This window comes from Galeopterus variegatus, unplaced genomic scaffold (assembly GCF_000696425.1).
Source record: "Galeopterus variegatus unplaced genomic scaffold, G_variegatus-3.0.2 Scaffold627, whole genome shotgun sequence".
Lineage (NCBI taxonomy): Eukaryota > Metazoa > Chordata > Mammalia > Dermoptera > Cynocephalidae > Galeopterus > Galeopterus variegatus.
Window position 1 is genome coordinate 526,911 of NW_007726738.1, and position 27,185 is coordinate 554,095.

General features: G+C 35.9%; 1 protein-coding gene across 4 annotated transcripts in view; it reads left to right on the plus strand.

Annotated features, from left to right (window-relative positions):
* PCNX (pecanex homolog (Drosophila)) overlaps positions 1-26,060 on the plus strand; it is a 117,369-nt gene extending 91,309 nt beyond the window's left edge. For 2 of the 4 annotated variants that reach the window (XM_008570764.1, XM_008570766.1), the window contains exons 21-30: positions 457-687; positions 7,652-7,752; positions 8,524-8,674; positions 12,797-13,027; positions 14,155-14,429; positions 15,819-16,024; positions 18,807-19,249; positions 19,666-19,806; positions 20,449-20,485; positions 20,634-26,060. In XM_008570764.1, the coding sequence (XP_008568986.1) occupies positions 457-687; positions 7,652-7,752; positions 8,524-8,674; positions 12,797-13,027; positions 14,155-14,429; positions 15,819-16,024; positions 18,807-19,249; positions 19,666-19,806; positions 20,449-20,485; positions 20,634-20,911 (2,094 nt within the window). In that variant the 3' untranslated portion in view covers positions 20,912-26,060. Of the gene's footprint in view, positions 1-456; positions 688-7,651; positions 7,753-8,523; positions 8,675-12,796; positions 13,028-14,154; positions 14,430-15,818; positions 16,025-18,806; positions 19,250-19,665; positions 19,807-20,448 lie in introns of all 4 variants that reach the window. The other 2 variants (XM_008570765.1, XM_008570767.1) reach the window with 1 other exon arrangement.
* Positions 26,061-27,185: the final 1,125 nt, after the last annotated feature.

Below are 27,185 nucleotides of genomic sequence, written 5' to 3' on the forward strand. Positions count from 1 at the left end.
GGGCGGCAGCAGCAGTTTTTTGTCTCTAGTTCTAAATATATAATTCTGTTGCTTTATCATTAGCTATATCTATAACTTGACCTAGGATCACCAGATGGTTTTAATAACTTTCTGTGAGAATTTTTTCAAAATAAATACACCACAATAAAGGTTTTTCACCTCTCTTAAAACATCCTAATTCAAAACCTTTATAATCAATAAACTAGAATTGTTTTTAAGTTGCCTTGCTGAGTTTGTGATGTTAAAGTATTAAATATTTTTTTCATACAGGGAGGCTTGAAGTATACTATTATAGCATTCTTAAAATGTATACTTAGAGTATAGGGTATAGCTAGAATAAAGTATTTTTGAGTAATACTGTCAGTAGAAACAGTTGGAATTTATTTCACTAAGGAATTGGAGTTAATTCAAATTGTGATTTAACCTGATTTTTTTTTTTAATCTTTTCTATGTTAGGGTATCATTTATTATGTTACAACCTCCTCTAAATTAGAGGAGTGGCTAGCTAATGAGACAATGCAGGAAGGACTACGTCTTTGTGCAGATCGAAATTATGTCGATGTGGACCCAACATTTAATCCAAACATTGACGAAGACTATGATCATCGACTAGCAGGCATCTCCAGGGAGAGTTTCTGTGTGATTTACCTCAACTGGATAGAGTATTGCTCTTCCCGAAGAGCAAAGGTAGAGTTTGTTTATTTCATTTACAACTCTTTGAATCCAGGTTTTTCCAAAAATGGAAAAAATATCTATATTAGTTATTATGAGGTCAGTTTTTCCAGACCTTTCTCTTTCTGATCTTCTCGGCAAGAGAAGCTGTTTGGTTCATTATGTTTGGGCCAAACCACTCTGCCAAAACAGGTTAAAGAAAGTGGCCTTCCTCATTCTTTCATTTGCAGTGTCCTAATCTTACTGTCCAGTAGCACCCCCTCCACCCTGTGCATGCACATGCATATTCACAAATACAGTTTTACATGCGTTACTCTCCAAAATCTAGTCCTTAAGCAGTTCCCCCTCCACCTGCCAATCTTAAGGATAATTAAATATCTTTGTTCCAAATACAAAAATCTAACCAGTGCTGTCTGATAGAATTTTCTGTGATGATAGAAATGTCCTGTATTGTCCAAAAACACTTGTGTATTAAATACTTCAAATGTGGCTAGTATGACTAAAGAACTAAATTGTACATTTTAATTTTAATCAATTTAAATTTAATAGTCCATATGTCTAGTGGCTACCGTATTGGCCAGTGTGCATGTAGACCATTGATTTTCAAATGTTAATGTGGGTAAAAATGACCTAGTAACTTGTAAAATTGCATATTCCTGTGGCTCATCTGAGAGATTCTGATTCAGTAGGTAGGCTGGGAACGTAAAAATCTGTATCACCCTGAGTGATTTTAATTCAGGTGGTTCCCAGTCTACACTTTAGAATGACTTATAATAAACATCAGATGTTATACAGACTTCAGCAACTGCTACTTCCTTCTAGGTCTGGTGATGTTCATGGTAGTGTCACACCCTAGTCAGATTCCATGTAACATAACCGCAATACCAAGGACTGGGATTCCAAAGCTAATTCTTATTGCTTTCCAAGCAAAAGCCTGAGTAAGTGAACCACCAGCATCCTATGTACAGACTTACTCAGTGTCATGAATCATAGTGAGCCACTTGGACAACCAGTGCCTTTTATCATGGTCTGGAATGGACACACTGACAATCTTCAGATTTAGCACCTGGGTTAGTCCTTTCTTTGCAACTACTTAGAGTAAGGCACCCTGTCATATCAGCATCTTCTGTCTTTACTTCATCAGTAGAATGGGAGCATGTTGTACTTCCTCTCTGAGTGGTGGCCTTTGAACATTTATACTAGATGTGCAGCATGTACTGAGCAGTGTAGCTTGCTTTTTTTTTTTTCCACGTACAGCATGGTATTCAAACAGAACAGCTTATTTTTAAAGAAAAAATAATGAAAAGGATAAAATAACTTCATAAGAGGCTCAAACAAAAAGACCAGTGAACAGCTTGAAATGGAGGACCTCAAAGCTAAACTTCTCTTCTTCCAAACATATAACAGTTTTGTTTTTTCATAAATGAAAAATATTTAAAATGTCTTCCATACTGTTCTTAAATCCTTGGACTTTGAGGGGTGGGGAGCAGTTTGAGGTAGTGCGATCATGTTGTTTTAATAGCTCTTCTCTGGCTTAGATGGTATCAGTTGCTTTTGTTGTGGGTTAATCATGACCAACTGAGCTAGGAGCTCACTGTCTACCCACTCAGGAACAGGGCTTCGTCCTACCTAAACTTGAGGACCCTTCTCTTAGAGATTATTGCTGAGGTCTTAGACATAGATCAAGGAAGTCCTCGTAATTGCCGATATCATATGTTCAAAAGATTTACCTCCAAACTTGGGTATCCTCATTCTGTTCAGAGAGCTTATTATTTACTAATGTTGGCCTAGTTTATATTCTACTTTTGTAATCCCTTTGGAAGAAAATTATCAGTTGTATTTTTCTTTTTAAAAAAAAAAAAGATGGGCCGGCCCGGTGGCGCACTGGATAGTGCGCCGCTTGGGAAGCGCGGTGGCGCTCCCGCCCGAGGGTTCGGATCCCACATACAGACCGGTTCCCGCTCACTGGCTGAGTGAGGCGCGGGAGCAACACCGAGGGTTGCGATCCCGTTGCCGGTCCCCGGTCCGGTACGGGGGCAACACTGAGGGTTGCGATCCGTTGCCGGACACGGAAAAAGACAAAAAAGAAAAAAAAAAAAAAGATGACTGGTAAGGGGATATTAACCCTCGACTTGGTGTTGTCAGCACCACGCTCAGCCAGTGAGCTTACCGGCCATCCCTATTTAGGGATCCGAACCCACGGCCTTGGTGTTATCAGCACCACACTCTCCCAAGTGAGCCATGGGCTGGCCCTTCAGTTGTATTTTTCCAGCTACATACTGTCCCTTCTGCTGTAGTTTTTATTTTCAGTCGAACAAGGTTTTCTCCACTTCCTTAAGACCATGCATTCTGTTTTCTGAATCACCATTCCCAGAATAGCCTGTTCCTGGGGAAGTTAATTAAGCCATAAAGATTTGCTGACTCCATGCTCTAGTACCCTCACCTGAGTGTTAAAAAGCTGTGTCAGACTCTTCTTCCATAGTTTCCTTCCAAGGTAATGTTCTAACTTGCATATTACACAAATAAAAAATCATTCTTTCTCTAATTATGTCTGTGCCAGGAGGAAATAATCTATATACTAAAGGGCCTGAAATAATATTTTTATAAGTTTGGTCCTGGACTAACTGCATTAAAATGACCTGCAGTGCCAAATGGAAAGGATTCATCTCAGCTTGACTTCGTTTCCTGCATCTTAAATAACACAATTATTTCACCTTCCTTGTTAGTATTAGCAAGAATTCTTGGAATTTCCAATGCAGTTTCGAGAGTAGGGTACATGCTTTCTTAAACAGTAACAAAAAAGAGCTACCAGATTTGAACTAATTTTATTCTTTCAGTACATAACATATGTAGCTGCGTTATCTTCTGGTTTGCATTGCTTTTGATAAGCGTGGTCATTCTAATCTCTGTTCCTCTGAAAAAAATATGTACAATGTGATGTGTCTTTTTCAGTGGCTGTTTTTAAGATTTGTTTTCATCACTGATTTTAAGCAATTTAAATATGATGTGCCTTGGTGTAGTTTTCTCATGTTTCTTGTTCTTGGAGTACATTGAGATTCTTAAATATGTGTATAGTTTACATCAGATTTGGAAATTTTCCCACCATTTCTTCAAAAATTTTTTCTGTCCTTCCCTCCCCCTTTTGTAGGAACTCCAATTACATTTGTATTCAGCTCCTTGATGCTGTCCTTCAGCTCACTGATGTTCTGTTTGTGTTTTATTTTCAGTCTTTTTTTCTGTTTCATTTTGCATAGTTTCTATTACTATGTTTTTGAGATAATTTATCTTGTCTTCTGCATTGTTTAATATACTACTAATCCAATCCGGTATATTTTTAAGCTCAGACATTGCATTATTATTATTTTTTTTTTTGTATCTCTAGAAGTTGATTTGAATCTTCTATAACTATGTCAGTTCTGGGTCAGTTTTGATTGATTGGGTGATTAATTGATCATTCTTCTCATTATGGGTTATATTTTCCTGCTACTTTGCATGCCTTGTAGTTTTTAATTAGATGCCAGACTTTATGAATTTTACCTTGATGCATGCTGGATTTTTGCGGGGGGGAGGGGAGAAGGAGAGGGTGGCTGGTTGGTACAGAGATTGGATATTTTGTATTTCTATAAAATTCTAGAACTTCATTCTGTGACGCAGTTATATTGGAGACAGTTTAATCCTTTCAGGGCTTGCTTAGGAGGGACCATAGCAGCTTTTAGTCTGGGGCTAATTTTCCCCATTTCTGAGACAATACCCTTCTGAGTACTCTAGCCAATCAGGATATTTTTCATTGCTCCTTTCTATTCCTTTTCGACTGTTCTTTTCTTAGCCTTGGGTCATCATTGCATGTGCTGATCAGTACTTCACTGAAGACTCCAGAGGGACCTTGTGCAGATCTCCAGAGCATGCTCTTGCTGTCTCTTGCTCTCTTCTTTCGTACTTTCCCCTGAGAACTCTAGGTGACTGAGAGGCCTCTAGACTCAGCCTGTGTTCCCCTTTCTTGTGCTGTGGCCTGGAAACTCTCTAGGTAATAAGCTCTGTCAATCATAGGGCTACCTCATTTGATTCCCATCTCTCAGAGACTAGTGTCCAGTGTCTGAAAACTGTTGTTTCATATATTTTGCCCAGCTCTTGGCTGCTTCAGGTAGGAAGATAAATATGGTCTCTATTACTTTATCTTGGTTAGAAACAGAAGCATGAACTAAATTTTTAAAAAAACTTTTTTTCTCATCATACAAACAATACATTTTCAACATAGAAAATTGACAGGATGGGGGAGAGAGGGATAAAAAAAGAAACTGTGGTATATCTACACAATGGAATACTACTCTGCTATAAAAAAGAATGAAATACTGCCATACGCAGCAACATGGGTGGACTTAGAGAAAATTATATTAAGTGAAACAAGTCAGGCACAGAGAGATACCACATGTTCTCACTTATTTGTGAGAGCTAAAAATAAATAAATATACAAACAAAGGGGGGGAAGAAGACCCAACAATCACAATTCCTTGAACTTGTTAAGTGAATAGATATGATGTAGTGGGGGAGGGGAGGGGAGAGAGGGAGGGGGAAAAGAGGAGTGGGTAAAAGGACACAAAAATCAACTACAATGTATACTGAGAAGTTAAAATAAAAAAATAAAATAATATGAAATAAAACAAAACATAAATAAAATAAAAATAGAACTACTATATGATCCAGCAATCCTACTTCCAGGTATATATCCAAAGGATATGAAATAGCTATGTTGAAGAGAATGTCTGCACACCCATGTTCATTGAAGCATTATTCACAATAGCCAAGGTATGCAAACACCCTGAATGTCCATCAGTGGATGAATGGATAAAGAAAATATGGTGTATATATACAGTGGTATACTATTCCACCTTAAAAAGAAAGAAGGCCTGTCATTTACAACAACATGAATAAGGAAGGACATTATATTAAGTGAAGTAAGCTTGGCACAGAAAGACACATACTGCATGATCTCACATATATGTAGAATCTAAAGAATTTGAACTCACAGAAGCAAGGAGAAGAATGATAGTTACCAGACACTGGACTGGGGGGTGGTTGGAGAGATTGAGGAGATATTGATCAAGGAGCATAAATTTTCAGTTAGGAGGAGTAAGTTCAAGAGATCTATTGTACATCATGGTGACTATAGTTAATAAGTATATATTGTATACTTGGAAATTGCTATGTGCATAGATTTTAAAGTGTTCTTACCACAAAAAAAGTATGTGAGGTAATGCATATGTTAATTAACTGTATTTAGCCACACATTCCATGATGTATACATATATCAAAACATCATGGGCCGGCCCGGTGGCGCACTGCTACAGCGTGCTGCTTGGGAGCGTGGCGGCGCTCCCGCCGAGGGTTCGGATCCCACATACAGACCGGTTCCCGCTCACTGGCTGAGCGAGGTGTGGGCGCAGCACCAAGGGTTGCGATCCCGTTGCCGGTCCCGGTCCTGTACGGGCGCGACACTGAGGGTTGCGATCCGTTGCCAGACACGAAAAAAGACAAAAAAAAAAAACCATCATGCTGTACACCATAAATATATACAATTTTAATTTGTCCATTAAAAATAAGTAATAAAAAAAATCACCCATAATTTTGTCTCACATTATAATCACCTTTAGCGTTTTTTGCTTATATACCTTCAAATCTACACCCACTTTCTCTTTTATTTTTCTTAAAACTAGTGCTCTCATGCTCTTTATGTTTTTGTAACCCAGACCCAAATTCTTTTAAAGAGCTTGCTTGATGAAACTAGAATGTGTGCTGTAAGATGTAATATATCTTTGACAACACTGTAGTTGGCAAGTAAATAGGCTATGTTTAATACAGATGCTGTTAACTAACTAAAATACCCAATTAAATTAACCAATCAATATTAAGTTAATATTTTAGACAGCTCTTATTTTTTGTTGTTATGTTAGTAGTTTGTAAAGCCAAAAATATAAGTATATACCATTGGGAAAGTTAGAATAATTAAGCTCATTATTAGCCTTTATCATTGATTTTTCAACATTAGCATGCATCAGAATCACCTGGAGGGTGATTACTAGATCCCATGTCCAGAATTTGATTTCATAGATCTGCAGTGGCCCAAGGTTTGCATTTCTAGCAAGTTCCTAGATGATACTGATGCTGCTGGTCTTAGGACTATACTTTGAGAACCACTATCCTAGATTGTTTTTGGTGACTGAGAATACTACACACACAGATTATTTTCTTTAGTATTGTACAAGGTAAACCATTTTGAGATTTTGTATATATAAAATTATATATGTATGTATATATATCAGTTATTATTATTGGACTTTCTTAGGGTGAGAAAGAGAGGAGAGTTACCAACTTCTTTCATTAGTTTAAGTATGCCATTGTTAAAATATAGGTTGAGGGGAAGCAATACGAGGGTACTTGAAAAGCTTGTGGAAAAAGAGAATTGACAGATAATACAGATCTTTTCATAAACTTTTTGAGGTACTCTTGTATTCTGTGGATATCAATTTGACTTTCTTTACCATATGTAGTCACTAATAGACTAATACAGGTGTCACTAATAGCTGGCTTGCCAGGTTATGATCAGAAAATAACTAGTTAATAGATAGAACATTGCATTTTCAGGAGAGGGTAATGTCAGTAGTGATGTATACCAGTAAGTGCTTTGAAGTCTTTAGCTAAGATTTTAATTCCTTATAATTTAGCCAGTTTTTAAATGTTCAAATATTATAATGTTTCGGAATTTATTTAAAGATTCCAAAGAATCTCCTCATACAAATTCATGCTTCATTTTATACTGTTTTATTGCTACATTTATTTTCATTAGAACTTTTATTTGAAGAGATGGAAATTATGTACTAGTAGAGTCCTTTATCCTCTGTCTGACTTATTAATTAGATATCTTCTGATTTGTTAAATACTTATAATACCTTTCTAATAACTAATGCTCCTTGTTTTTTTAAAGCCCCTGGATGTGGACAAAGATTCATCCCTGGTGACTCTTTGTTATGGACTCTGTGTTCTGGGACGAAGAGCTTTAGGTACTGCATCCCACCACATGTCCAGGTAAAGAAGGCGTTTCTGTTTTCAGGAAGAGAGTATGGGAAGCTGTGTAACTTAATCTGAATCACTTTTCAGGGAAGCATTCATTCTATGCTAATTTATTGCAAAAGTTTCTTTAGATTTTATATTTCTATAGATCTTTTTTGCTGAACATAGTTGAGTTCTACTAACTTGTTAACAGAACTGGCTTTTAAAATTCAAACATGTGTAGGTAGCCATTGGTAATGATAACAACGGATTTTAGACATTTTAAAACGTAATCACCCTGTAAGTTTGATTGGTCTCCTCATTTTTACTTCTGTTTTTCTAACAAATTCACCTATTTTTATTTTTCCATATTTCCGTCCAGTCTTTGTCCAGAGCGTTTACATTTTTAATACAATTATATATTAGATTTTGGACCTCTAAATATAAATTGAATTTCCTGACATATATATCCAAATGAATGAGAATTAAGATATACTGCATATTTTTTATTTCTTCTGTGATAACTACATGTTTTCCATTGGGCCCTCTTTAATTTATATTAACTTATAGACTTTTTGTCTGTTCTTTATTTTGATGGACTCACTATTACACTGCTTCATAAAGAAGGGTCCCATGTCCAACAGGCCCTATCTCTTGTGATTCTGGCTCATGGGTTCTGACATTAGTTCCTGGAATCTGTATTTTTAAAACTCTCCCACGTGATTCTGATGCACAGCCAGATGTAAGAATCAGTGTCATGGAAGACCTTTGTCAAAATATGTGAAATTTTATCTCCAATCTTAACAGTAACTTAGAGTCATTCCTCTATGGATTGCATGCCCTATTTAAAGGAGATTTCCGTATTTCTTCAATTCGAGATGAATGGATCTTTGCTGACATGGAATTGCTAAGAAAAGTAGTAGTCCCTGGAATCCGTATGTCCATCAAACTTCATCAGGTAAGAAGATGAGATTTTTCTAATTCATTACTGGTGTTTACCTGATACTTCTTCACTTGACTTCCAAATTACATTTCCTAGGAACCTTTTGAGAAATATTCTCATCTGAACCAAAGAAAAACATGATTCATGGCAAGATATTAAATCTTAGAAGCCTGAACCTGTCTTCTTAACAGTAAATTTGAATATTAGTATTAGAGGGGTAACTGTCTGGGCATGAACTTGGAGAAGAATTTAAGCAGTGACAAGCAGGAAATAAAGGTTCTCGGTCCCTGTAATACTTGTTTTTTATGTGATTGTAATTCATGCCACTTCCCTGGATGAATATTAGCCAACTACAAATGCAATTTAGTAACACCTCAGGAGTGTTGTAAGTGCTGCTGTTACTGAACTATAAGTTTCATTTAGTCTGTTATATAGAATAAGAGGTTGTTAGGACAAATTTAGCCTTAGTTAAATAAACCTAGTGAAGTAATAATTAAAATGAGCTCCACAGTACATTTCCAAAGCCCTAGGTCATTTCAAGAATATATTATGATATTAAGTACTGGCACTTGCTCCTCTAATCATTCCACTTGACAGTAGTTATCAGATCTGATGAGAGAGACCACATGATAAGATTCATTAAAATGTACCTGCTGTACTCAAATCTGATTGAATCTTTTTTCCCCCCAAATAAAAGTTGAATTACTCTTCAGGTGATTTTATTACAATAGAAAGTGTTGGAATTAAGTTAACATCCCATATTCTTTAGAAGCATTACTTAATAAGGGATATATTATTTGAAAATCTCTGAAAAATGGAATACTGTTTCGAGCATTATGGGGAAAATATTCATTTGGTATCAAATAGAATTGTCCTTCTTCAGGCTAGCTTTAAAATTTTGAGACAAAATTCAATGCTTTTAAAAGAAAAAGATAATTTCAGATTAAAATGTTTTTAAAACTTCAGAAGGGACCAATTATATATCTGTAATGTAAGAAATAGTCTCTTTTATATGGCATAATTATCTTACAGATCCTGAAAAACTTCTTTAATTAATTCTAAATGTTATGGCATATTTTATCTCCATTTGTCTGAGAAGAAACTGAGAACAGAGTTCAAAGCCTGTGCTGCCTTAGGTCTCTGCCTTCAAGTATCCTTGTCTGTTGCTGCCAGGTTCATTTTCTTGTGGCATTATTGCCCTAATATAGGTTCTCTACTTTATATTCTGGCCCAGCATACTTGGATACAGCACACTCCCATCATTAGCCATGACTGACAATGGTTATAAACAGGGAGGGTGAGGATGTGGAATTGGAACTCAGGAGCTATGGAGGGCTGAGGAGAGGAGAGGAGGTTTACATGTGATACGTGCTGAAAATTTTAGTATGTGATCTCCTTGAGAATAGGGTTCATTTCTTATTAATCTTTATATTCTCATTGCATAGCACAGTGCCTGGTGGCCAATAAATGTTTGTTTAATGAATGAGTTTCATTGTTTTTTAAAAAATAATATATCCTGTCCATCTGCTTATAACTTCACAAGTGTATTTCTGAAATGCTTCTGAAAACTTTTACCAGAAGAACTGGAGACATTATTTATTTGAAAAATAATGGAAAATATTAAAATGTAAATATCACCCAATAGTAAACATCTTCTCATCACACCATACCCATTGTACAGTACCCCAAAGAAGCAATCACTGCCAATAATATCATGTATATCCTTTCTGATTTCCCCTAAGTTCATACATTTTTATCTATGTCTATAAATATTTTCCTTTTTAAAAATGTAATTGTGCTGGTCATGGACATCCTGCTTGTTTCAAATATTTTACTAGTGAAACAAAGCTATAATGATGTATATAGAACTTTGCATACTCATTCAACCATTTTAAGCCCAGTGAAAAGAAATGTTTGGATAAGATTAAGCATTCTCCACTTTTGCCATGTCTAATTACTTCCAACTTTATGTCCATTTTATTAGGAATGTGATTATTGCCTGTGTCTGGGCTTTTATTTTTCATTCAAATAATTGTACCAATACAAAGATGGCATTCCTTCCATAATGGAACTGTTTGCTAGGAGAGAGCACATTGTATGACATGTAGATATCTGCTGGTATAGGAAAGAATGAGCTCAGTATTTAAAAGAATGGTTAGGAGAGTTGGTGTACAACATACCAAAGTGAAGAACCGCCTACCAGTATTTTAAGTTCTGACTGCTATCTTAGACCAGGTTCTCTAGAAGCAGGTCAGAGTCCAGGATTCTCATGCAAGAGATTTATTGAGGGGTACACTTGAGAAATTTTTATAAGGAAGTGTTGGAAGCATGATAGAACAAGGGAAGAAGCTAAGCAAAAACATATTTCAGCTGAATTTTAGTCCCACCTGCATTCTAGCAGGAGCTCTGGAGCATGAAATATCAACAGGAGTTATGCTGTGTACCTCCTCACCTCTTTCCCTACAAGCAATAGAGAGTAATTTCCCCTGGCATTTCCAACCCACACAGCTCCATCAGCTGAAGATAATTCTAAGAAGGAACATCAAGACCCAATGTTCAAAGCAATTGAAAGACAAGTGCACCAGCCTAGTAGAATTCTGGACGAGGCACCAGTAAGGTGTTCTGCAGTCTGGCCAAAAGTGGTTTTCTAATTTTCTCACTAGGCTCTAAGTTCCATGAGAGCAGTTCCTCTGTCTGTCTTGTTTACTACTATTTTCTCCAGTGTCTAGCACAGTGCCTGTCAATGTAATAGGCACCCATTTCTTACAAAGAGACTTTATGCTGTGATTATCTTTATCTTTATCACTGACTTTTTATGCTTTTCCCCTGTAGGTTTTCCTGCCTTGAGCCCTTCTCCTTTCCTCACAGTACCCATTTTCATCCACTGAAATTGTATTCATTCTTTAGGATCCAGCCCCAAACCACCTCCATTGTATAGCCTCCCTTAATCACATCAACTAGACTCATCAGTTTTTTCCCATAACTTTTATAATCACATAATTTTTAAAAATCAAATGAAAAAATACTGTAAAAAATGTGGTCAAGTCCTGTCATTACCATTTACTGACTTTCTAAATGTAAGAAGCAGTTAAGCCTCTGTGCTTCAGTTTTGAAACGTAAAATGTGGGTATTATCTGCTCAACCTGCTTGACAAGGTTGTTGTAAGACTCAAATCATGTGTGGGAGAACAGTTCACCGTCTGAGGCATTTTTCACATGCACAGTATTATTCTCATATGTCCCAGCCCCCTGCACTCGGAGGCTGCGTCCTTGGGGGCACTGCCTTCCTACTCCCACTCTTCTCCCCTGCGGATAACACATACTCTGGTCATTGGCCTGAGTACAGATTAGTTACTTCACCTGGATGTAAAAATTTGTCAACCTCCCAACGATAAATATGAAGGCAGCCAGTATGATATTTGCATTTCCTTAATAACACTCACACCATTTCAGAAATTCAGATTTGTGTTATGGTTATTTCAGTGTATGTTCCATATCTTCTGTTAATTTGTAGGTTTATAAAAGGGAGATACATTTCATATACTTTGTTTCATCCTTGCTACCTGCCACAGAATCTTGCACATGGTAAATACTAGATAACTGTTTATCAGTGAAAGAGTAGTTATGCCCAAGCAGCTTTTCAGGGAGGACCTTACTAACTTCTCTAGATCTAGGACCCTTAGTTGCTGCTCAAAGCTCATAGCCTAGTCAAAAAAAACCCACAATATACAGACCTTTTATGTAGTTTTAGCCTTCCTTAACTGATAACAGTGAAATAATCTTTCAGCAGAAAAAAATACATATGTGAATGAAGATATGAAAAACCAACTTGAAAGAGAAAAACAAAGAAAATACGTAAGAATTGGAAATATTTGTTTGTCTAGAACTTAGAGGAAAAGGTTGGATTGAGGAATTTACAAAAGTAGTATAGCAGTAATTAGCTAATTCCTAACCTGGTATGATTGAGAACCTATAATTCATCCATAATAATATAAACATGTTGATATGAAATATTCATATTAAACCAGTTTTTAAGAATTTTCACTTAGTAACTTACTTACTATAGAAGTTGTTATCATTCTGGAAGTCATTCTCTTCTTTTCCTAAAAAAAGATTTTTTTTTTGTTTCTGTATTTAGGATCATTTCACTTCTCCAGATGAGTATGATGACCCCACTGTGCTCTATGAAGCCATTGTATCTCATGAAAAAAACCTCGTAATAGCCCATGAAGGGGACCCCGCATGGCGGAGTGCAGTCCTTGCCAACTCTCCCTCCTTGCTTGCTCTGCGACATGTCATGGATGATGGCACCAATGAATATAAAATCATCATGCTCAACAGACGCTACCTGAGCTTTAGGGTTATTAAAGTAAGTTTTTGAGGCCTTTATTTACATCTATGAAAATGGAGGTTGGATAACTTTATAGACTTTTAAAAGGTGACTGAAACTGTTTTCACAGGGAAAAAAATGACCATACATTAGTGTTCGTTGTTTATGAGCATTTAATTTGACTTATTTTGCCAGTAATTTATTCTGACCTCTAAAATTTTCTCATGTGCCATAAAGCCTTAAAATTTTTGCTTATTTTCAATTTTGGCAATCTTTTATTATATGGCAGGTCTTTTATCTAGTATATATACGATCTGCGCAGCATCTTTTGTAAAAAGTCAGCACCATATTATTAATATTATGTGATTCCTAGGTTGCAAAATAATAGTGTAACTTGTATTTAATTGTGATCAGAAGCTAACTGTAAATGGTTCACTCTAACTTTTCCTTTTTTTTTTTAAACATCTCAGTGCTTTAGGAAGCTTAATTTCTTTCTTTCTTTCTTTTTTTTCCTTTTTGTCTTTTTTACTGACCGGTAATAGAATCGCAACCCTCGGTGTCGTGCCCGTACCAGGGACCGGCAACGGGATCGCAACCCTCGGTGTTGCGCCCGCACCGCGCTCAGCCAGTGAGCAGGAACCGGTCTCCACATGGGATCTGAACCCTCCGTGGGAGCGCCACCGCGCTCCCAAGCGGCGCACTTCTCCATGCGCCACCGGGCCGGCCCAGGAAGCTTAATTTCTTAGATTTTATTTTGATAGTTTGTAATGATTTATTTTTTATCTACATTATTTAATTAACCCCCAAATGTCACAGTCTTTCAACCCTAAATATTGTTATCACTCATTTCTATAAAAAATATCTTTTATCTTTTTTACAAAATTTAGTGCTTCCTATTTGAAAAACTAAATGGATTCCATTTTACTTGATATTTTTACAAGGTAGAGCAGGGAGAGAGCTCTGTAGGTGCTTGTTGTTTAACAGCCTGCTAATGACAAAGGAAAACGCATTACCTCCTATTCAGATGTGACCTACTTATATTTGTTTCCTGCTTTCCACAACTGGTTATCATAGTGTCTTTTGTATCCCTCCCATTTCTGCTCTTCTGTTTCTATGAATTTCATTCTTGGCCCCTTAACTTAATTTCCATGTGTTCTGGTTTTCAGGTAAATAAGGAATGTGTCCGAGGTCTTTGGGCAGGGCAACAGCAGGAGCTTGTTTTTCTACGTAACCGTAACCCAGAGAGAGGTAGCATCCAAAATGCAAAGCAGGCTTTGAGAAACATGATAAACTCATCTTGTGATCAACCTATTGGATACCCAATCTTTGTCTCACCCCTGACAACTTCTTATTCTGATAGCCATGAACAGCTTAAAGAAATTTTGGGGGGACCTATCAGCTTGGGAAATATCAGAAACTTCATAGTGTCAACGTGGCAAAGGTGAGCAGTGGGGTTGCATTTTTCGGTGGTGGTGTATCCCGACCCTCCTTATCTAGGCAGTGTGTATTAGCATCACTTGGGAAGCTTGTAGAAAAAAATACAGATGCCATGGCACAATGTAAACCTAATACATCTAACTTCAGGACATAGAATGTGAGCATTTTTATCTTCATAATCTTATTAATCTAATTTACAACTTTGGTTAAGAACCATTTGGTAGAATCTTGAACAGTTCACTTCTCTTTAATTTTTTTTGACTCTCTAATGTTGCATATTGCTACTCTTAGAATGTGTGGGCCAGCAAACAGGGCAAATTAAGAGAAAAACAAGAAATGTGCAGGTCGATTACTTTCTTCTGTATTGCCATTCTGTTCCGGCACTAGGGGGAGCACTCTGTACATGTTGAAATGCCTGGTTGTGCATTGCAGACATACTGCTGCCTTTTTAACAACCCAGCAATCACCCAAGTCTCAAATCTATAGTTTTCAAGTTTGCACTGAATTTTTTCTCTGCTTTTTGTTTAGTAGATTATGATGTCTGGTGTAGGAACATCATAGTTTGGTGGATGGTGAAGAAAAATTGCAGAACATTGTTTTTAGTTTCTTAAAAGTTGTTCAGATTTTTAAATATCAGAGCTTAAGAAAAACAGGATGTGGCGATTAGAGCAGCAAACTTTCAGATGGGCTTGCTATCAGTCCCTATCCAAACAGAAGGAAGAACATAAGCCAGGGTAATGTTCAAAGAAATTTTCTTTTCAAAAAATATCTGTCGTGCTGGAATTACCTTAAAGAAGTTCTTTACCCCTAAGAGAAATGGCATAGAAAGAGATTGCCCAACTGTCCTGGTTTGCCCAATATTGAGAGAGTTCCTGGGATGCAGGACTCTCATTGCCAAACTGAGACAGTCATGGCCATCCAGGCCAGTTAGTCACTCTACATTTAATAAAAAGAAGAAGTAAAAATGATCGCAATAACTCTGTTTAAGTGCACTACAGTAACAGTAGAAATAAATTAGGTTTTCAGGGGTTGCATACTTCAGAAGAATCACTGAACAGACACTGGCAAGAATTCTAGTTCCAGCTGTGATCTTAATGGTATAACTGTGTTACATATAGTTCTTTGTTATGGTATTAGGAAAAGTGATAGAGTTTATAAAAGTGAATTAGACTGGAAAGATTTGAGGCAGTGAATATAAGAGGGGTATAGTTCTTAAGCTATTCTTTGTAAACATAACAGATTTTTTTTTTGTTCCTAATATTGATTACACCATAGAGACTTTCAGGGGTGAATATTAGTAGCATTAACAGTTCAGAATAGCTGGAAAAAGAATAAAATACCTGTTTGGAAGTGATCTTGGGATAATGCTTCATCCTCTGGTATTTGTTCCTAGGCTAAGGAAAGGTTGCGGGGCTGGATGTAACAGTGGTGGCAATATTGAAGATTCTGATACTGGAGGTGGAACTTCCTGCCCTGGTAACACTACAACAACTGTCAGTGATCCCCACAGTAGTGTGTCCCAGGGAAGCACTGGAAATCCCGGGCAGGGATCAGGAGGTGGACTCCATCCGCCTGTCACGTCTTATCATCCACCACTAGGTAATGTGAAACAAAGTTATGTGTATAGTGTCAGCCTCTGAGCTGTGGGAGCCGCTTAGTATGTGTGTATAAAAAGGATTATATATGATTTACTTGGAAATATATAAATAGAATATTTTGTTTGATTCTCAGGTATACATTATCCCATTTGTTTATATTAATCATTTTATGTGTGCATGTATGTGTATCCTTTTTTACTTGATATTTGACATAAAGATTTTATTCATGATATTAAGGGTTCTTTGAAAATGTTGCTTTTAAAGGCTAATAATATTAGTATAATTTATTTAACTTCTGTTGGACACTGACTTGGTTTCTTCTGACATCATGCTGTAATTATCTTTGTATGAAATTTCTGTAATCACTTATTTTCTTAGGCTGGAATCATTAGGTCAAAACTTATGAGAATAAGAGTCTTGGTATATAATGCCAGAAATCTTTCCAAAAAGTTTTTTTTTACCAGTTGGTACTCTCACCAGTCATATATAGGCATGTGTGTCTCATCAACCTTCACCAGCTTTGAGTATTAACAGTTTCTACCTCTGCTCCCTGCTTGCTCAGGGGGGCAAAAGAAGGCATGGTCTTTAATCTAATTGTTTTAATATGTATTGCTCTGATACCTGAGATGGGAATTTTTTAAATGAGTTTATCAGCTGTTCCTCTTTTTCAAGTTCCTGTTTTGTCTGTTACCTTTTTTTCTATTTGGTTATCTTTTTCATATTGATGTATATTTTGTATTCTGGATTTGAGCTCTTTGTCAGTTTTCTGTCTACAAATATCTTTTCCCATGCTGTCCCTTGGCTCTTCATTCTTACTTTGAAGAGCAACTCGCCTTCTTTCCTTGAGAAGTTCTTAATTTTAGTATAGAGCACTTTACTAATCTTTTCCTTTATGATTAGTACTTTGTATATCCTATTTAAGAAAGATTTTTCTACCTCAAGGCCCTCAAGGCATGCCTTTACTAATTTATGTTTGACATAAGATCTACAGTCCACTTGGTGTGCAGTGGGAAACAGGTTCCATTTGTTTCTATATGGCTGGTTAGTTGATCCAACATTGCCCTTCTCCCCACTGCTTTGCATGGATCAAATGAAGTTTTAAGACATTTACTTAAACATTTTTTTTTTAAAAAACCTGATGGACTGGAAGTAAGATTCTAAATAGACGTGATTGATATCTTGGATGTTCTTCATTTTACTTCTGAGTAAAAACCTAGAACTTTGGGCCGGCCCGTGGCTCACTTGGGAGAGTGTGGTGCTGATAACACCAAGGCCCCGGGTTCGGATCCCACATAGGGATGGCCGGTTCGCTCACTGGCTGAGCGTGGTGCTGACAACACCAAGTCAAGGGTTAAGATCCCCTTACCGGTCATCTTTTTAAAAAAAAAAAAAAACCTAGAACTTTGGGCCGGCCCGTGGCTCACTTGGCAGAGTGTGGTGCTGATAACACCAAGGCCCCGGGTTCGGATCCCACATAGGGATGGCCGGTTCGCTCACTGGCTGAGCGTGGTGCTGACAACACCAAGTCAAGGGTTAAGATCCCCTTACCGGTCATCTTTTTTAAAAAAAAAAAAAAACCTAGAACTTTCAATATGATTCTTTAAATGTACCTTTTGCTCCTACATTGATTAGGTCTTTTTATTTTCAGATAAAAAGTACATGTAGCTATGTTTCCGATACAATTAATGATTATTTTCTAATAATCTTAACATTACTCTTGCGAGTCAGGAAAAAGACAAGTCTGAAGAATTATATCAAGCTACTTGGAAAGGATGCAGAGAAACCTGCTGTTTAGTAACACTGATAATTTGTATTTAGAAGTAATCCCTTAATGTATATGAAAATTACAGTGTGGTATTCCCTGTTTCTTTATAGGCATTGTAGCTTGTCATTGAAATAGATTGAAAGGGCAGTAATACTATACTAAATAGTAGTTACAGAGCTTGCCACATAGTAGGTCCTTAAGAAATGTTTCTCTTTTTAATTGACAAAAATTATACATATTCATGGTGTACAATGTAATGTTTTGATATACAAATATATTGTGATATGGTAAAGTCAAGCTAGTTAACATATCCATCACCTCACATATTTAACCATTTTTCTGTGGTCAGAAAATTTTAAATCTACTCACTTAGCAATTTTCAAGCATACCATATATTATTATTAATTACAGTCACCATGCTGTACAATAGGTCTCCAGAACTTACTCCTGTCTAACTGACAGTTTGTACTTTTTGACCAACATCTCTCCCATTCCTCCCCTCCCCTCCTCCAGTCCCTTGTAACCACTGTTCTACTCTCTGCTTCTATGAGTTCGACTTTTTTATATTCTACATGTAAGTGAGAGCATGTAGTATTTCTTAATAAGTATTTCTGACTATCTCATTTCCACGAGATATTTTATTTCTGATATAATAAAGAGATATTGTTGTTATTCTGAAATATATATGTGAAAGATATTTTTGGATTTATTCTGTCCTTAAATCTTAATATTTGCTGTAAATTATTTAATTATGTCTTTCTTATGTTCCAGAATTTAAATTTTAAAAACCTTAGCACATAAAAATTATATTATAAAAACCACAGAAGAAAACAGATCTCAGATATTTATTTCTTTTTGATAAGTTTTAAAGTTTTAGGTATAAATATTAAGTTCTATAAATTTGCCAGGTAATCACTTAAGGGAGAAAGTCTTAAGACTTTCTAGAAACTACAAAACAAAAGCACTGTATTTGAATCATTCCACTTTGAATGAGTGTTGCTGCTGTTTCTCCTCCTAGGCACTAGCCACAGCTCTCACTCTGTACAGTCAAGCCTGGTCAGACAGTCGCCTGCACGGGCCTCAGTAGCCAGTCAGTCTTCCTACTGCTACAGCAGCCGGCATTCATCTCTCCGAATGTCCACCACGGGATTTGTGCCTTGTCGGCGCTCTTCCACAAGTCAGATATCACTTCGAAACTTGCCGTCCTCCATCCAGTCCCGCCTCTCTATGGTGAACCAGATGGAACCCTCCAGTCAGAGCGGCGTGGCCTGTGTGCAGCATGGCCTTCCTTCTTCCAGCAGCTCCAGCCAAAGCATCCCAGCCTGCAAGCATCACACTCTCGTGAGCTTTCTTGGGACAGAGGGAGGTCAGAGCAGCACCACCGATGCACAGCCAGGCAACACCTTAAGTCCTGCCAATAATTCACATGCCAGAAAGGGGGAAGTGATTTACAGAGTCCAAGTGAGTAAGCCCACAGGTCTTCTTGTGCTATTTCTGTTACTCATTTGTTTTTATTTCTTATTTGTTGAGTGAAGGACTCTTGTGAAAACACACCTTATATAACTTAGTCAGACTAGAACATTTTTGAGTGTTGAAAAAATTGTTTCTGCCAGCTTAAAAACTGAAAGCAAATAGTTTTTGTAGTGATATCTGTTCCCTGTTCAGCCATTGTCACATGGCCATTGTAGTAAGGATGGCCAGTGGCTAAAACGAATTCAGGAGGTGGCTCTTTCAGTTTTTTTGTATTCCGTTATAGATGGTGGAGAACTTGAGACACAGAGAGTCCTGTGAAAGAAGTTTTGTTTGTGATAGTATATAACTTTTCATCATTAAGAAAAAAATGAATTGGAAATGATCCATATTTATTTACAATATAGATTGTGGATCCTAGTCAAATTCTAGAAGGGATCAACCTGTCAAAAAGGAAAGAGCTGCAGTGGCCTGATGAGGGGATTCGATTAAAAGCTGGAAGAAACAGCTGGAAAGACTGGAGTCCTCAAGAGGGCATGGAAGGCCATGTAAGTTCTCTTATGCAGCTGTTTGGTGCTCTGGCTTTTTTGTAGTCCGCCTTACTGATAATGTATGAGTTTAGCTGATTTATATACTTATGCTTAATTCTTAAACAAAATTACTACCTCTAATGCTAAATGAGGAATATGAGTTTGTGAGTACAGTTGTCCCTCAGTATCCGTGGGGGATTCATTACAGGGCCCCCTCAGAAACCAAAATCTGCAGATACTGGGCTAGCTCAATTGGTTAGAGCACAGCCTTATAACATCAATGTCATGGGTTCAGATCCTCGAACCCAGCAGCTTACCACCTCCCCCTGACAAAACCCAAAATCTGCATATGTTCAAGTCCTTGATATAAAATGGTGTAGTATGTGCATAACCTACATACATCCTCTTGTGTATTTTAAATCATCTCTATATTATAATACCTAATACAATGTAAATGCTTATGTAAATAGTTGTTATATTATTTAGAGAATAATGACAAGAAAAAAAAGGCTGTACATGTTCAGTACAGATGCAGGTTTTTTCCAAATATTTTCAATCTGCAGTTAGTTCAATCTATGGATGCAGAACCCACAGATACAGAGGGCTCACTGTACATTCCAGGTCTCCACACTAAATTCTTGTTTTATATTGAATCATTAGGTGATTCACCGATGGGTGCCTTGCAGCAGAGATCCAGGTACCAGATCCCACATCGACAAGGCAGTGCTTCTGGTCCAGATTGATGATAAATATGTGACTATAATTGAGACTGGGGTACTAGAACTTGGGGCTGAAGTGTGAGCTGGTGTTTATAGCTACATTTCTTTCCCTCTCGATTCCAAAAGGTTGGCAAAAGAGAGGAGCGAACAGATTCCTGCAGCGAGCAGAAGATTCCTGCAGTTGTCACTTTGATCCTATGTGGGAGAGACTTGAAAACAGAGTGGGCTTGGTTAAGCGCCTGTCCTTCGCCCTTCACCCTGACTCCTGTCACTGTCTCCATCCCCAAATAAAGCTGAAATATTTTTTTAAGTTAGCTGCCAAGAAAACACTTTGCATGAAGGATAAAGTTTTGTTAAAATACATCCTTAAAAAAGGTTTTTCCTATGCATTGCCTATGCTTTAAACCAACAAACACTTCATTTCTAAACTATGATCTCATATTTTTCTAATTTCTTTGCCAAAAATAATTGCCATGTTTTGTCATACAACATGAACTCCAGTTACCTTGATTTTTAAAAACAGACCAGTGTAGAAATGTTCAGTTTGACACATAGCAGTATAAAAGTTTAATGTACAGTGAAAGAGACTATGAACAGACATAGATTTATCTAATTCCTTGAGCGCTAAAAACTTTAATGAAAAAAACTGCACTAATTTTTTACACCAATGCACTAAAGTCTGAGATTTCTCAGAACATTTATTTATATATAAAAATAAAATCCATTATTTAAATTGCCTTTGGGATTAACCCCTTCCCTTTCCTTGTAAACATAGGTAGCAGGAACTGTGCTGCTCATTTTGTGTTAGTAGTGTGTACTTTATGCCAGTACATTGGATGTTTTCTTTAAAATGAATATTAAATCTCAAGATATACATAGCTTCATCATTGACTTTTCCCACAGCTAATAGCCAGTGAATCGGTCATGTGAACACTACTGCCAGCTACTGTGTCCACATTTCAGATGAGCTCTGACACAGAGTGTGTCCCACCTGCTCTGCTTCTCTCCATGTGGGGCAGGCTCTGCTGGGATCGGTTTTGGGAAGAAAACACTTTTGCTTTTCAAAGAAGATGATGAACGTCCAGGGATTTAAAGAAAGGATTATCACCTTTTATTTATTTTTAGAGTTCCTAGCTCTTTAAGTTATTTACATGCAGTTAATCAGTAAAATATTTTTTCAAATAAAATTATCATCCAAATGGTGCAGTTCTTATTGTTATATCCCCTTTAATAACTTGGCTTTTTATTTCCCCTTTCTCTTCTTTTTCTATTACTTGAATTTTATTTCCTGTAATTTATAGTGTGTAGGTGTAATTTGAAATATTTATAACTGTGAAATTGACTTAATTCATATGTTGTGTCATAACTTAAATTTTATTGGTTTTTTTAAAAACATGTATTCAGGGAAATATATAACTCAGATTTACAGTTGGGCTACATGGGAACTGCAATTTAGATTTAATTTGCAACTTCTAGCATTTTTTTAAAAATCTTAAGAAAATTTTCCCTTTTGGTGTGAAACTCCAAAGAAAATTGTACATCTCTGAGCATTTAGGAGCAGCCATCTTTCTGCACACCATGTATAGATACTAAAAAGAAGCAAGTAAAATTAATTTTAGTACATTTCATTTAATGCAGTATATTCAGAGTGTTACAATTTCAACATGTGGCACTAGCCATATTTCAGATACTTAATAGCTACATGTGCCTAGTGGCTACTGTATTAGACAGCACAGGTTTAAAGTATCTTTTGATGTGGTGACAGGAGAGAGAAGCTGTTTTCCCTACTAATTCTGATGTAAATCTCACAGTATAGCATACTCTTATAGTAGAAAGAATGAAAACTAAGAGAGTAAATAGCTAACATACAGAATCTAACAGCATTTTTATTTCAAACCTGTATTTTCCCTTTTTCTAATTTAAAATTTCTGTGGTCATTGAAAACCTAATGTGCCTTGTGTTGGCCTTTCCCTAGACTTCACACTTTGCAAGATTTACAGTTTAAAAATACTTTTCAAATGATTTGCTGAAACTTTATACAAAAATACCCTTTCTAAATTGACCATTTAGAAATGTATTTTCCTGATACTGTCATTGTATTCTGTATTTGCCTCATTTTGGCAAACTACAATATACCATTAAATTTCAGTGTCTTTTTTTTTTCCTGAAACAATATATGATCTATCTATATACATATATTTTTAAAAATCTTAGCAAAGGAATTATGCTTCCTGCTGCTTATTCTCTTTCTGAAATGAATATGATCTTTTCATGGTCATTGCCTAGATGAGACATAGTGGAATCTTTTCAGTCTCAGATGGGAGATAATTCATTTTCACACAGAGAAGAAAAATCTGAACTTCACATTATTCAGTCAGAAGGGCTCAGATTCTTTTTATTCCTAGCTCCTTCCCTCCAAAATTGTGAAACACATTACATACTCTGAAAAGTCAGATTTCCAATGCAAGACTAGATTTTATATGGAACATATATATTGTGTCTTAATTCTGGGTAGCAGTTGATGGACATTTTTCTCAAAGCAAGTTGAATTTTAACTAGTGAGTTTATTATAATTAGGAACCCTAAGAGAAGCCCTGTTCTTATTTTTGAGTCGAAAATTGGTATTTCTTTTAAAAATTACAATACTTTTCTAATAGTTGCATCAGGCGAAATAGTGATAAATGAAGAAAGATTCTTGTCTTAAGAATAATTTGACCTAATTAATTATATAGAAATAAACACACTTTCATTAATTAAGTTGATAAGAAATATTTTGTTCCTGCTCCCACCCCCCTCCCCACCTTGGAGAATAATGAGCTGTTTGTTTAGATTCTCTGCTTAACCTTTGTCATTAATGTACAAGACTCTGGCATACATTAGTGTCTTTAGTTCATAAACGCCAAAACTTTCAGAGTTCCATAATTTGAAAGTAAAAAGGTGTAATTAAAACACCAGCTTTTTATTCATTTCCTTTAAATAGAGTTGCATGATTGAAAGCTTTCTGTTTTGTCTTGTTTTTGTTTTTCCTCTTGAGTGAGTTATAAATTGTTGCCTTTTCTTTATTCCTCCCTTTCATTCAGTGGCTAAAAACAATTTATAACTGCAAATTAAGCTTTTGGTTAATCTTCTAATTTATACCTTGGTGTGAACTTTCTTTCAACACCATTTTTAATACTTGATAAAACTTTAAATATTGACTTTTTGCTAAAGAGCTTTAATTTCCTAAAGAATCTAAATTAACATAATATGTTGATATTTAAGGAACTTGAGAGAATATGAGATGAGGAACTTGAGATGAAGCTGTACATATATTTTTTAAGATAAGAGGAGATTAAATTTGTTCACCAACTCCCTAAAATGTAATTAATCAGTGTTCTGCCTTCTTTGGGTTTCCACTACTGGAGGGTTAAATTTCATTAGTTTTGAAGTATTTTGAAAAATATTTCCAATATATCTGAATACTTCTAATCCTTGAAACAGAAATAGACGGTATTTCTCTTAAGTGAGAGATGGAAAATTACTCCCATGTATAAATGTCAAGCAATGAAAATACAAGTTTTTGTGTAGGAAACTCATTAAGAAGATGTATTTTTCTTTCTGGATTGGTTTATTTTTCCATCTCATATCAAAATATAAAAAACAGCCTCACATTTTAGCAAGGGTAACTTAGCCTTAACGAATTCCACTTTGCTTTTGAGCAGCACCCTTCTGCCTCTGCTTAGCAACTCTTCATTTGATGGATTGCTTTACCGAGTTATTGTCCAGAACTGGGTCTTTTAAAATTATGATTTGCTCAATGTCTAAAATTCTCTTTCTTTTTGCTGACTTCCAAGCATCCCTCCTGAATAAATATGTGACTTAAGAAAAAGATAATTGTAATTTTGTGTGAGAATTCTTTGAATTTATTTTTTACTAGCTACTAAACTATGAACTGCTGCCCAGATTGTTAATTACATTTATATTTATTTTTAAATTACTTCTTCATGAATATGGACAAAGCCCTTTCTGGGGTTATTTGTTAAAGTCCACAATATTCAGTCTCATCCTTTTTTGTAGTATGATGTAATCATGTAAAGTTACCTTGTCTGTACACAGACCCAGTTAAGTTTTTCTTTTGATATGATATATTGTTCTGATAAGGCATAAAATACCTCTTTTTATTCTAGAGGCTTTTACTTTAATTCCAAGATGATTAGAGAGAATGATGTCAATCAAGGCTAAGATGATGGTACATGGAACCTGCAATGTACCTGTAAATGGACTTTGAACTTTCTGTGTCAGTCTTACGTGGATATTGAGCTTTATTGATCTGGAGAAAGATGAAAATTAGATACTACCATGTATTTAGGCAGATAAATTTTAATATTACATTGTATATGTATAGCTTTTTAAAATTAAGTATTAAAAACCCAGCCCCTCTTTTTTTTTTTTTATTTCTCTTTCTTAAAAATCTGGTTGATATATACACTCAGGCTGTTTCATTTTTAACTTGTTAAATGTTTAGGTAAGAAGAGTAATTGGAACGGAATTAATTATTATACAAAGAAATCTGGTAGGATAAGAGTGGAATATCTTGCTTGAAACATAAATATATTTTCTACTTTGAATCACCTCACTAGGGTCATCTGTCAAGAATTATGTGTGTGAAGAATTTCTCTTTATTGCCTATAAGCCACATATTCTTTCTGAATTAGGGTAAATTCAACCTATTTGTGAGTTGAACTTCATTATCTGACACTTTATGGAATCAACATAACATTTTTTAGGGGAACTAGACCTGATTGTCACTGCAAGGTTATAGGACAACTTTGTTCTAAGACTTATACCTATTATATAGGGTTATACTTTTTTTTTATGCCTCAGTTCTATACCTGACAATTTATGATTCAGTGGAGCCAAGCTAGAAGGAACAAAAAGGTCATCTAACACTGTGATGAGGATGAATTCCTGGTGTTATCTGTACATGTAATGTGATACCCTGGAATTCAAAACAGAATAATAATAGAGAATGAGATGGCTGCTCCAGATGACTCTTGGGTTTAGTGTATTTGTGGTTGAACAAGATTTTTTATATATGAAGCTTCATAATACAACCAAAATAATAGAAATGTGGGGAAAGTCATGTCTGCTTATGCTTTCTAAGAGCTTATAGTTTAAGTAAAAGTAAATTGTAAAAAACTGATAATTCTATTCAAGTCTGGCAATGAGCTCTGCATGAGGAAATGGAACGAAAACTAATAAAAATGATTCTAGAAAAGTAGGTCTGAGGAAGGAAAATGGGTATCCCTTTTCTGATTATGGGCTCTGGAAAGTATTCATTGCCTTTACCAGCATTCAGTATAAACCAGAGGAAAGAATATATGTACTTGCGTGTGTCTGTGAGAGTGTGTGTGTCTGAGTGTTATTCTAAACAGCTTGTAAATATTGTAGTTGTTTAAAATGGAAAATAAAAGCTGAGTTTTGTTTTTCTTTTTTTGGCAAATATATTGCATCAAAAATACAGTATTGACAGTGGATAATACACTGAGGAAATAAAAAAATTTTTCATTTTGCCTCCTGTCCATTTTTGTCAAATTAAGAAAAATTAGAGTATGTTATATTAAATTTCATATGACATATTCTTAAAATGTACTTGGTTCTGAAATAATCATTTTAAACAGAAGCTTTGGCCTATAAACATGTGATTCAGCTCAATAGATCAGAAGTGTGAAAGATCAGAAGTGAAAATCTCACATTTTTTTAAATGAAATATTAGATGGAACATGTAGGATGATAAAAATGTCTATCTGTTTAATTACACACTAAATTACAATACAGAAAAGGAAAGAACATTTGGATTATGGTCATTAAAATCAGGCAAGTACTAACTTCTTTAGTATACCTGGGGTGTGTGCTAGCCCAGTGATTTTAAATATAATACTTAGAATGCAAGCTGATTTACAGTGAGAACAGGTATGCTCTTGATTAAATCACTTAGTAAGCCTTATATATACCATTTTAACTATGATTTAGTAACAGCCAGAACCAGCAGGATATAGATTATTTGCCTTCTGCATCAGAGTCCCAAACAATTTGCTATTTTCCTTCTGGTATCACAGTGGCACAACTGGAATTGTAGTGGTACTTAGCCTTAAAGGATAACATTTTTCTATAGTGACAGAAAACATGCTTGTTAAATGCAACACATCTTCAAAGAAAGGAATTCCTTGTGTAAGTGAATTGCATTTATCTTGGAGCCAGAGATTCAAAAGCTGTTGACGTGAAATTTGGGTCCCATAAAATCTCTTCCTTGTTCTTAAAGTGCAGTTTACTTAGGATTTTCCTCTTAAAGGATCCAAAAGTGCATGGTCAGTGAATCTTGCTATATAAATGCATTTTCTGGAGTAGAGTGGGAAGCAGCACTTTGTTAGTTAGGACGTGCCTGAACTGTGGCTTCCTGGTTATTCAAAATCTATTTTATTTGTCCTCCTTGATGCTTATCAAAGGCAACTAAATATAATTAAACGTCATACCTTGGAAAACCATAATTTGATGCAAGAAGATCCCTAGATTGCTTCGTAATTTCTCAAGATATGCATTAACAGCAGGTGGCTACAGATGAATCTATATTGTCTGCAAGACTCTTAAAAGACCATTTTCAGTGCCTAGTAAACTGTTGCAGCAAATGCTCTGGGACTG